General features: G+C 31.9%; 1 protein-coding gene across 1 annotated transcript; it reads left to right on the top strand.

Moving 5' to 3' along the window:
• The first annotated feature begins 7,865 nt into the window (after positions 1–7,865).
• Positions 7,866–11,020, top strand: LOC11445954 (pentatricopeptide repeat-containing protein At4g18520, chloroplastic). Its single transcript, XM_024781170.2, has 3 exons — positions 7,866–8,146; positions 8,328–8,462; positions 8,761–11,020. The coding sequence occupies exons 1-3, from the start codon at positions 8,002–8,004 to the stop codon at positions 10,539–10,541; spliced, it is 2,061 nt and encodes a 686-aa protein (XP_024636938.1). The 5' UTR covers positions 7,866–8,001; the 3' UTR covers positions 10,542–11,020.
• The last annotated feature ends 1,513 nt before the right edge of the window (positions 11,021–12,533 follow it).

Genomic DNA, 12,533 nt, shown 5'->3' with positions numbered 1-12,533 from the left:
CACGCGCTCATGTTCTTTAGCCAAATAGATGCAGTGTTACTTAATCAAATCGCACCACTATAGAAAATGTTAAAGAGTGTCCGAGATACATTAGTTAAGCAACCAAAATAAAATAAAAATTCATAAGAAAAGTGATGTAATCATTACCTGATCAAAAGTAAAAATTTATATTTTCTCGACAAATTTTTTATTTATAGATTCCTTAACCAATGTTCCGGAGACATTAGTTAGCAATACCTTTAAATTGACAAATGATAAGTGAACATTTGTACAACCAACACCTTTATTTGCTATTTTTAAACTTTTTTTTTTTTACTGATTTCAATTTTCGTGTTCCTCATAATGTTTTATGGTGTTGCATTAGTTGTACAAATAACACAACTCCCTTAAATTATACTAAATGTATCCAACATTACAACTTTCTAAAAATATACTCCTTCTGTTTCACAATACTTGTCGCTTTTAGAGAATAATTTTGTTTCATTTTACTTGTTACTTTCAAGTTTTAATGCGACATTAATTATTGGTTTGTCATTAATACCCTTATCTATTTATTGTAGAAAAAGAAATAATAAAATGAAATAATAAATGATTAAGGGTATTATAAAAAAACACAAAGAATTTCATCAAAATTAACAAAAATTATTTGGTTTCTTAGTATGTTGTGTAAATTTCTCAAAAACAACAATGAAGGAGTATATTTTTGGAAATTCTTTCACAATCCCGACAACCTAAATGGCACAGAACTATGATCCGAGTGATCATCCATTACACTCGGAATCACAAATTATCAACAATAAATGAGATACTAGATTTGGTAATTCAACCATATGCTCTTGTTACATCTCAAGGGTATAACCTCAAGAAGGATATCAAGACTTAAGACTTTTCCATAAGTCAAAGAGATAAGCAAAAGGGATAATGAATGAATCTTAATTAGGCGTGAAAATAGGTTAAGCTAAGATAGGTTTTAGAAGGTTTAAGTTTGATTTGATCAAAAAATCTAAAGTCGAATCTGGCATATTACATGTTATACAGTTATTATCGAATCTAAGTTTAGCATTTTTTTTAAATCTAATTATGACTTGTAAGCTTACTTAAAAGTCTATTTTATATTAATTTATTCAAATAAATAATATGATACATATTTTAATTAACTATCGAGCTATAAAATCAATGAGATTAGTTATATTTTAAGATTTAATATGATATTTAGAGTAAATGACTATATTTAACAACTTATTTCAATTATTTTATAATAATACATTTAAATATGTAAAAAATTAATGTACGATAATATGTTTAAATTAACGAAAAAAATTCACGTTGTATTTGCATATTTAGTTTCTCTTGTGATTTCATGAACCCCTCAACAAGTTGATGATTCTCAATCTCACTCTATTCTTGAACAAATCATTATACCATATCGAGCATTTAATTTGAAGAGTCAGCTGCCTAATGATGTCGGAGCATCATCTATACTGATAGCAAGTGATGAAACTTTTGACAAGTGTATCAATTGCGTCGACAAGTAATAATATTTATACAGATTTGTTTTAACATAGATTGTTGTTTCTACTTGACAATATCAATACTTAATTAAAAGTAAAATTGGGGGATTTCAAAAGTTGATTTGCAAAAGAAATTAAAAGAGATTTAATTCAAAAATGATAATGGGAGATTATAATTTGCTGAATAGATCAAGACCAATTTCTTAGTTCAAGGTCATATGTATCTAAAATAGACACCTAATGACTTAGGTGAAAGTAATTTTATCAAAATCTTTATTGATCATTAAACCATCTGCCACACTAATTAATTTCCTATATCATGCTAAGACCTTTGAGTCATCAAAATTATGAACCCTCGCTTGTGGCTGAACTTTGGCTTATATAAACTTTTAATTTTTGTTCACGCACGTGCACTACATAGAGCCTTATGCAGGTCGCGCATGCAACTTGGCATCTAATGATTTCACAGTGTGCTCACCGCACAAACCACCACGCACGTCGCATGTGCAACAAAAAATACTTCCTTTTTTGGAGTTTCATTGCACACGTCAGGCACCAATGTCATGTGCGGGGCGCATGCGTCTGGAACTTCCTTCACTTGAATCTTCACTTCTTCATGGGGTTTTATTTTTAACCTTTCACTTGTGCTTGAAACTTGAGACATAATTTTCCCAAGTGAGATGAACTTCATATCTTCACTTTGAATCGTCTTGATACCGTAACATTCATCAGGTGTCTTCTAAAGGGATCAATTCAATAGTCTACACCAAAAAGACAAGGACACCCTATAGAGTTGTTTAGTTAGGAAAATACAATGACTCACATCGACTTTAAACAGAACATTACAAACTCTTTTCTAACTACCAATGAATCACTAGAATCATCTACAAATCCTAAAAGAGAAATGATATTTGTGGAACTATTTTATTATAATTTTTGAACAATTTTTTCTCTTTCATACTTATATTGTCTTTTTACTTTCTCTTTTCATTTTTTTTTCTCTCTATTGTTTCTTATCAATAAGATGAGAGAAAAATGAGGTTGTACAATTATCATTACTCATCTTAAATAAAATGTCAGAAAGACTCTGTAAACACCAAATACTATACGTATCAAGACAAGAGTCATGAGTAAGGTTTCTAGCCTCTTTCTTGATTATTGTATATATAGTGACATTTTTAATGGTATCACTTACTGCAATCAGACACATTTATCACGTGTGGTGAGCCAACAGACAAATGTTTCAGGCTAGCGTGACAAATTAGGTGCTCAAGAAGAATGAGAACCACATGGAATTATTGAACGGTACGGTACTGGATATAAAGATGGTATTGAGATCAATGCAAAGCTACAGTTTTGGATTCCTTTTACTTGTACCCCTCTAAACTCTCTGTTGTACCTTTTTCTTCCTTTGGTTGAACAAGCTTTCAGGGTTGTGAAATCAGTAGCTAATATAAAATAAAGCAAAGGAAAAGTACATGAAACAACTCATTATGGAGGTTTTTCCTTTTCCTTTTCATTTTTTTTTTTATCCCAAGGAGAGATTTCGTCGGTAGTCTATGTTTGGATTGGCGGTGAATTTGAAAAAAAAAATCACAATTACACCTTGTGATTTTATAGAAACTATTATAACCACATTAACTATTACAACTCCAATTTACTATTACAACTGAACTACTCCAGCAACAACGATATCGTCTACATAAACAACAATGACAGTAAAAGATGGAATTTTCTTAGTAAACAAGAAAATTATTATAACAATTAGATATTAATGCATTATGTAGTTTGGAAAATCATTGTTTGCTAGATTGCTTTAAACCATATATAGATTTATTTAACATGCAAGCTTTATGAGGATAGATATCGGTGAGGCCACGAGGTAAAGTTATATAGACTTCTTTCTTAAGTTACTATGCAAAAAAAGCATTATGTACATCTAATTGATGTAGATGCCAATTCTAAGAGGAAGAAATAGAAAGAATTAATCTTAATATGGTCAATTTAGTTTCGAAGAAATCTATACCTTCAAGTTAAGTATATCCTTCGACTACAAGTCTTTCCTTTTACCTTTCTACTTCACTATTAGTTGATTTTCTAATAGTCTGTTCTGTTACATGATCAGTAAGATGAGATGCAGTGTCCTTTGGAGGACTGTCATGAATGGGTTTAGAAATGTTAGTCCATTAGTTAACTATTCCATATTCTAAATACAATTTATCAGAGAATAATGAGGTTAATTAATTAATCGTCTAAAAGTTTGATTTTGAAAACAATGAAAGTCATATGAACAAATTTGATAATTAGGTGTAGACCAACCTTTGGATTAGTGAGTTGAAAGAATGATCAAATAATCAAGCAGCAATAATACTACTGTAACTAAAAGGGGTTCTTAAGGTGGAATCCTCCCAAGGTAAATGAACAAAATGTACATTGTGTTTAGGCCACACCATCCATCGTTAAGTCCCCTTATGAAACTTGAAACAATTTCCAGGAGATTATCGGCAAAAGAAGAGTTTGAGAATTTCAATCCCTTCTCGATGACTTGCTATTTAGTCATGATGGCAACTGTTTTTCAGTCTTAACCTTCTGGTTCCGAAGAGAAGAGGTCTCTGGTAATCCAAAGTTCGGCTGGAAAGTAAGCAAAGTGAATGATTTGCTACAGTCATATTCAAACTCAGATTCTTCAAAACGATTCATTGGACTTTAATCGAAGCTTATCAGTTAATGTCTTGATGGCAATGGGACAACAGGAAGAGGAGGCTCAATAGTCCCAACTTTAAGCCACTGCTTATAATACAAAGCAAACATAATAGTTCCTATGTCCACTTTATTATTGTACACTCTCGTCAAATACTTCATTTTCTTTTCCTTCACACCATCACTTTCATTTGAATCCGAAATAGTCTCGATCTCCTCGGCATACCAAATTTTAAGATGGAGAAGATGAGGAAGAAACAAAAGCTCCCAAAATTCAGGAACCAAGTAGGTTCTAGCAAAAAATGGAGCATCACAAAACACTTGCATTAGATGTCTGGCACAAACCCTGTTGTTCTTCTGAAGCTTGTAAACTATTGCCATGTAGAGTTGAGCACAAGCAGAGAGATGAGAATTTGGTATTCCGCATGTTGTTGCAACTTGTAAACTATTGGAATTTAATTCTGCAATTATGGTTAAAAGCTCAATTGAATTCCTCAAACTTTTTATCTTAAGCTCTTTTATTGTCCCTTGATCATGTACTAACTTGTCAATATTCTCAATACTCAATTTCATCTTCACAAGAATCTCACTCTCATTATCACATGATTCTGAACTGTTTTTTCTTCTGACCAAGTAAGAATGACACTTCTCAAAGATTGTTTTCCTGAAAAAATTGTCTTTTATATATCTTTCAACGTAGTCACTGAGGATACTAACCAATGCTCTGATTGCAACTTCGTTCAAAGGTGGTCCTTCTCTTCTTGAATCCGGTGAAACCAATGACTTCGAATTCGATGTTTCCTCGGCTGAAGTACAAACCCTTTCATTGTTAGTTTGAAATAAGTCATATGAAAAAGACCCTTTTTGTATCATAGCCTCATCTAACTTCTGGTCGAAGCAATCGATGATTTTTTTATCATGGTAGATTTGTAAAGGTAAAGGGAGTGATGTTAATGTTATCTCTTTTGTTTCTTTTGGAAGTTTGTTTGTTTGTTTGAAGCCTTCTTGTGTGAGAAGTTCTCTGAGGGAAGTCATGCCTTTGTTTTGTGTAAAGGTGATGAGGGATAAATTTTAGGTGCAATGAAAGTTGAAACAATATTTATAGAAGTAAGAGCAAATGAAGATAACAAAGAGAAGAGAATGGAGGTGACTTTGGCATGGAAATGAAGACAAAAGTAGTGTTTTGTTGGGTTAATTATATCATTCATGGATGGTGATACTTTTGAGGTCATTTAGTTTAACATTATATGAAGGTCAAACTCAGTTTTGGATAAAGCCTATTCGCCCGTTTGGACTGATTCAAAAGGCCGGTTGCGTTAGAAACAATTATTTAGTCCCCTAAGATGAACTAAGACAATTTTATTGAAGAAAAAATCTATGTATTTACAAGTACACGCTACTCATCTTAATTTAATAATTTAATATAGGCTTAATCATCTTTTGGTCCGTATCAAATATAGACTACCCATTCTGTAAATTACTCTCTCCATCCTTTTTTTTTTAGCTCCCTTTCATTTTTGAGAATCGTTGATGACACATATGTATTGGTTGAGAAACACGAATAATTTACCTAAATGCATCGGCAGTTAACTGCCGAATTATGGAACCGGCTGCAGTTAACTATCGAAAAAAACTTCGGCAGTAAACTGCCGAGGAAACCTCAAACTTGTTTTTTTTTTTTTTTTTTTTTTTTTTTTACATTGAATGTTTCAATCATTATTTTATACGTTTCAAACGAAATTGCAGTATTATACTTATGCGCGCGCATATATATATATATATATATATATATATATATATATATATCTTAATAAAAATATCATTTAAATCTTGACAAAAAAACAAGAGCATTTAAGTCCTCAAAAAACATTTCAATAAGTGTAAAAATTAAGCATTTGAATATTGTTTTGCAAATTACTTAAATAAAAAAATTCTTTGTGCACAATTATTTTAATGTAGAAAATATAACAACATATTATACCTTAAAAAAAATCGTTGTGCACAATTATTTTAACGATTTATTATTATTATTATTATTATTATTTTATTTAAGTAATGTGCAAAACAATATTCAAATGCTTAATTTTTACACTGATTTAAATGCTATTCTTATTAAGATATATACGCATAAGTATAATATTGCAATTTTTTGAAACGTACCAAAATAATGATTGAAACATTCAAAATCAATAAATATTATTAATGACAATTTATGGTTTTTGTCAAAAAAAAAAACAGGTTTGAGGTTTCCTCGGCAGTTAACTATCGAAGTTTTCAGTTTTCCTCGGTAGTTTACTGCCGAAGTTTTCCTCGATAGTTAACTGCAACCGATTTCATAATTCGACAGTTAACTGCCGAGGAACATTTCAGTAAATTAACACATCCTTATGCAATGTGTCAACCACAATTCTCTTTATTTTTTCACATATACTAAGAAATGTGATTAATGGATTTAATGTATCCATTTGGAATGTAGAATCTTATAAAATACCCTTTTATAATGTCTAACTTCAACTTTTCATATTAGAAGAAGATAAATTTAGGATTCAAGAGGATAAGGCTGCAAAGATTGCAACACCATTTACCTTTAAAAATTTACTACACAAAAATAGCTTGTCTAAAGATAGCTAAGGATTGTTTAGTGTACACATAATCCATCCTATCAAACACAAATTTCTACTAGTATAGTAGATATTGTATCATCATCCTTAATTTTTAAGTTATTCATAAGTAGATGAGGATAAGTCAGGTCAGCTTACAAAGATCTACAGTCTAATCCACATCAGATCAAATCAGGTTAGACTTTTTTGTTAAATAAGGAAATTTAAAACCTTTTTAAAAATCTTTTTAGTTAAGGGAAAAGTTAATAAGTGTTTTTAGGGCATTTGTTTAGGAAAAAAAATTCCTGAAATTTGTATATTCAACAAATTGAAATTTTTAAAAAAACTTTTTCTACATAAAGATTTATAAATCATTCTCTCTTTTGAATCCTTAACAAATACTTACAGACCAAACTTAGATCTTGCAAAACCTTACTTAACCCGGCTTATTCTCAACTTTAATTTAATTAAATAAACGAGTTTGATTGATATTTAACAAGCCAAATTCAAAAAGTTTACGAATAGTTGGACTCATTTATACAACTAAGCAAATTAACCTTTTACTACTTTTTTATTTTAAAGTTATAACGTTCACAATAATCATAGCTATGGTTTATGTATATCACATAAAAACAACCAAAATTTAGATTACTAAAGGCTTATTCTCCCAAGAATCAAATAGTTTAGGCCAAAAAATATGAATAATTGATACTAAAATGATGAATAGAAACTAAATCTCTCTCTTACTTGCAAAATCATAATCGTCATCTAATTTGTATTATATTGACGTAATTATTAAATTGAATGAATATCGTTTATTTTTGTTAAAAAATTTAAATACTAATTTTGTTATTTTAGAAACCATTCTTTTAATGTAACATCACATATGACTCTTGAGGACTAAAATTAGTTGTTGCTTCAAATTCATTCATTTAAAAAAAAGTTGATTTATTTAATTTTTTGTTGATGTGAAAAAATGTAATTTGGAGGGAGGGCGTAATTTGGATTGAAAAGGTGTGGGAGGGGTTATTTGAGATGATTAACAAAGAAAGACAGACTTATCCTTTGGCTGTGTCAGTGTTAAGCTCTTCTTCTTCTTCTTCTTATTCAGCTTATTACCTCATTCATTTATTTTCCATCTGAGTTGGAATTCAGTTCACCGCCACCACCCACCAGCTCCAAACTACCGAATGGAGTTACGAACTACTGCTATTGTTGTTATTCAATCATATTCATCCTGCTATTCTCTTCCCTCCAACTTTCTCATTCTTAAACCACCTCCAGATTTACCTATTTCTTCACTTCGCTCTTCATCCCTCCCTTTCTCTTACAAAGGTCTGTCTCTCACTTTTTTTTGTATATTTTGTCAGCAGTTTACTTTGTAAATGGTAACCAATTACTGCGACTTTCTTTAATTTACTAAAAATGCATTCTACTTGTTTCTCTTGAGTTTGATTATTTTGTTACACTGTTGCTGATTTCTCTTATTATGCTAACTTTTTACTTCACCAAACAGATGGTGGTGCTCGTCACACAAGAGTGGTGCTTAATCGCGTTGGTGAAGGGTTTTCGTGTGCAAGTACATCCGGTTCTGTCTGTTCTTTTGATGATGATTCTGACACCAATTGTGATAAGCCAAAAGCAAAAACTGGTGAGACTGAATGCTTTCAATTCTTAGTCAAGCTTTCTATAATTAGCTTTTATTTTAAGTACTTAATTACAGAAAGAACAAAATGATATCCCTTTGAATGTTAGTGCAAGTAAAGTTAGATTTTGATCCTTTTTATATTCACCATAAAATCATATTCCATTTTCATTCACGTATCCAAAAATTCTAAATGGTACTCATCACATGTTATAAAATAAAATGACTCACATTTACTAGATAGTTCAAACTTTTCTCTTTACTTAATCTAGTATTTGTGTCACTGTTATGTTTATGTCACAAGATTTGGCAAAACTTCGCGACACATGCTCCGCTGCGGTAAAAGTCTATGACATTGCAACTGAGAGTAATGAAGCACTAAATGCTGCAGAGTTGAACTTTCCGGATATTATCAACTCTCCCCTAGATGCGTCCGACGTGAAGATAGACAATTTTGCTGAGAAAGGTGAGTGCTTCAATCCAGAAACAGTAGCTCATTGGCTGCGGTTGTGTTATGATGTGGAAGAAGTAGGAAGGGTACACACAATTGCCTTGAAATGTTTTAGAGGTTCAAGTACTTATGTTGATAATAATTTGATTTGTAGTTATTTAAGATTAGGTAAGTTAGCTCAGGCTCGTAAAGTGTTTGACGGCATGTCAAGAAGGAATACAGTTACATGGACTGCTATTATAGATGGATATTTAAAATATGATTTGGATGATGAAGCTTTTAAGTTATTTCACGGTTCGATTAAGCACGGGGTTCAACCGAACAGTAAGATGTTTGTCTGTTTCATGAATTTGTGCTGTAAAAGAGTGGATTTAGCCTTGGGGAAACAAATCCACGCTCGTATCTTGAAAAGCAACTGGAGGAATCTAATCGTTGACAGTGCAGTTGTTAATTTTTATTCGAAATGTGGTAAAATATCAAGTGCATTTAGAACATTTGATCGTATGGCAAAGCGAGATGTGGTTTGTTGGACGACTATAATCACTGCTTGTTCCCAACACGGGCTTGGACATGAAGCACTGTTATTGTTGTCACAAATGCTAGTTGATGGGTTCTTTCCTAATGAGTATACTATATGTGCTGCCCTAAAGGCTTGTGGAGAAAATAAAGCATTCAAGTGTGGGACACAGCTACACGGTGCCATAGTAAAGAAAATCTGCAAGAGTGATGTTTTTATAGGAACTTCTCTAATTGATATGTATGCAAAATGTGGGGAGATTGTGAGTTCTAAAAAGGTGTTTGATAGAATGAAGGTTAGAAATACAGCTACTTGGACATCCATTATATCAGGATATGCGCGAAATGGATTTGGCGAAGAGGCTTTAAACTTTTTTCGATTAATGAAGAGGAAAAAAGTATATGTTAATAAATCGACGCTTGTATGTGTCATGACGGCTTGTGGTACGATTAAGGCTTCACTAATTGGAAGAGAGGTTCATGCACAGAAAATCAAAAGTGTTATTCTTACTAACATGTACATAGAAACCACTTTGGTATGGTTCTATTGCAGATGTAAAGATTACTCTCATGCTTTCAATGTGCTCAAATATATCCCTTTGCGGGATGTTGTCTCATGGACTGCCATTATCTCCGGATGTGCTAGGCTCGGGCTTGAAACCGAGGCTCTGGAGTTTTTGCGTGAAATGATGGAAGAAGGCGTGTTGCCTAATTCCTATACTTACTCATCAGCTTTGAAAGCATGTGCAAAATTAGAAGCTCCGATGCAAGGAAAATTGATTCATTCGAATGCAAGCAAGACCCCTGCATTGTCTAATGTATTTGTGAACAGTGCTTTAATATATATGTATGCGAAATGTGGATATATTGCGGATGCTTTTCAAGTCTTTGACAACATGCCGGAGAGGAATTTGGTATCTTGGAAAGCCATGATCTTGGGTTATGCAAGGAATGGACATTGTAGAAAGGCTCTACAACTCATGTATAGAATGCGAGCTGAAGGTTTTGTGGTGGATGATTATATTCTTACCACAGTTCTTACTGCGTGTGGAGGCATTGATTCCGGAGACATTGATTGGGATCTCGAGTCTTCTTCACATGACTTGCATGCCTCGTAATCTTCTGCAACACTGTAGACTAAGGGGGTGTACCTAATTAGATACATATAGGAAGGAAATGTTATAGAATTCATCCATTTCCTTTGTTCAAATTAGAGTCTAGTTATCATCGGTTACATGATTACCACGCAAGACCTGTTATTATCCTCAACTCTTCATTTGGGCAAGCCTTATTCTTTGGGGTGTTCTTTATTCCATCATTTACAAGATGATTCTGAAATACCCTTTGGTTATTCTGTTCTCTCATGACGTGGACAGAGTTTACCTGCAGTTGGATTGATGCCCTATGTGAAAGTTGAATCAGCAATATATTCTGGTTGCACCAGATGGCATGCACATTTTATGCTTGGGATTCAACTTGAAACTAATATATGAACATTCCTATGTATGTTATCTTTGTCTATGAGTAGATTTAATGAAATATATCTATATTCCTTTGGCAAGTCCTTGTGAGAATGTAAATTATGAACTAAAAGCTACCTCTCAGAATCTCTACGGTTGAATAAAATCTAAACTTAATAGTACATGTGGTTTGGATATCATAAAAACTTTGGTTTATTGGTGGAATCTTGTCCTGATAACTCCTGACATATTATCAACTAAAGCATATTTTGGATAAGAAACACCGTAGAATTGTCTAAAATCCTGATACAAAAGATGCATAAGACTCATATTTCAAAATTTACAGCATTATAAAGATGATACTGATTTATGACAAAAGTGGAATAACTATATGAACTCATTACTATGAAAAGGCTTTGATTCAAAAACCAACCTATTTGTGTGTGTTTGTATTGTTTATTTGGAGTAAATAATCATTTGGTAGTTTGGAAAGAGATTCTTACAAATTACATTCTCCGGAAATAAAGTGGAACCAAATATATTTTGTTCAGTTTAATTTTTAAGGGGGGAAATATTTTTTTGTTAAGGCTCTTTTAGTAGTTTTTTATTTTATTTTTATAGAAGAGGCTACTTTTTTTTTTTTTTTTTTAACTCAACTGATGTGAGGAATACCACCGGCATCTTGATTATAAGCTTCTCTCAGGATGGCAACATAACTCGTATAGTCAAGCGCAGAGTTCTCTCCGATGGGGTTGCAAGGTCAAATTCAATTGACATCTGATATTTATTTTTGTAAGTAGTCTAATGGTTAGACTCACACATGTGAAGTGTGGTAACCCAAATCATGCATATCAATGTTATCACAACTACTAACTGAGTTGCAATTACATTAAGATAATATTTTTTCCTTTAATGAAATGCCACATTTTAATATTCATTTTATGGCTCAAAATTTGTTGAGCCAGTCATCATGTTATACGAAGAAGTCTCATTTTAAATTTTTATTCACCACTCTACTACATATCAAGCTAAATTGTAAAATAAACATATTTGTAAATCTTATCTTTAAATAAAGAATAAATGCTAAAAATATTTTAAACACACATTGTTCAGTACTTCTTGACTAAATATCTTTTGTGCATCCAATTTGGATGTTGGAAATTCATCTTTTTTTTTCTTTTTATTTTGGTTGTAACTCTTATCAGTATATTTCTTGGATGAGGCCGCATCTAAATTTTACTTGAATTTCTCCATCATTGGTCATGTTCAACATCATATTTTTATAGCGGTTAAGTGGTTCTTCACCTTCATAAAAATGGAAGATGATTTTTCACCTACATCATCATTTCTCCGCTTGATAAATTTCTTCAAAACACATGCATCATTATGATCTTCTTTGAAATTATATTCTTTCTTCTTTTCATCTTCATCAGTAATATATCCGTTCTTTAAATCTAAAACAAATTTCCTGGCTTTCATCTGAGCTCTAAGCACTTCTTTATTGTTTTGATCTTTAATCACACACTTCTCATGTTCAAACAACACTTTGTAGCCTTTCGTCAACAACTGAGGAACACTTAAAAGACTTTGATTAAGTTTAGGAGCATATAAAACATTCGAAATTTGTTTATAACCTGAGTGACTTTTAAC

The sequence above is a fragment of the Medicago truncatula genome, chromosome 4, assembly GCF_003473485.1.
Source record: "Medicago truncatula cultivar Jemalong A17 chromosome 4, MtrunA17r5.0-ANR, whole genome shotgun sequence".
NCBI lineage: Eukaryota > Viridiplantae > Streptophyta > Magnoliopsida > Fabales > Fabaceae > Medicago > Medicago truncatula.
Note: the sequence above shows the minus strand (reverse complement) of the source record. Positions and strands in the feature narration are given on the sequence as shown.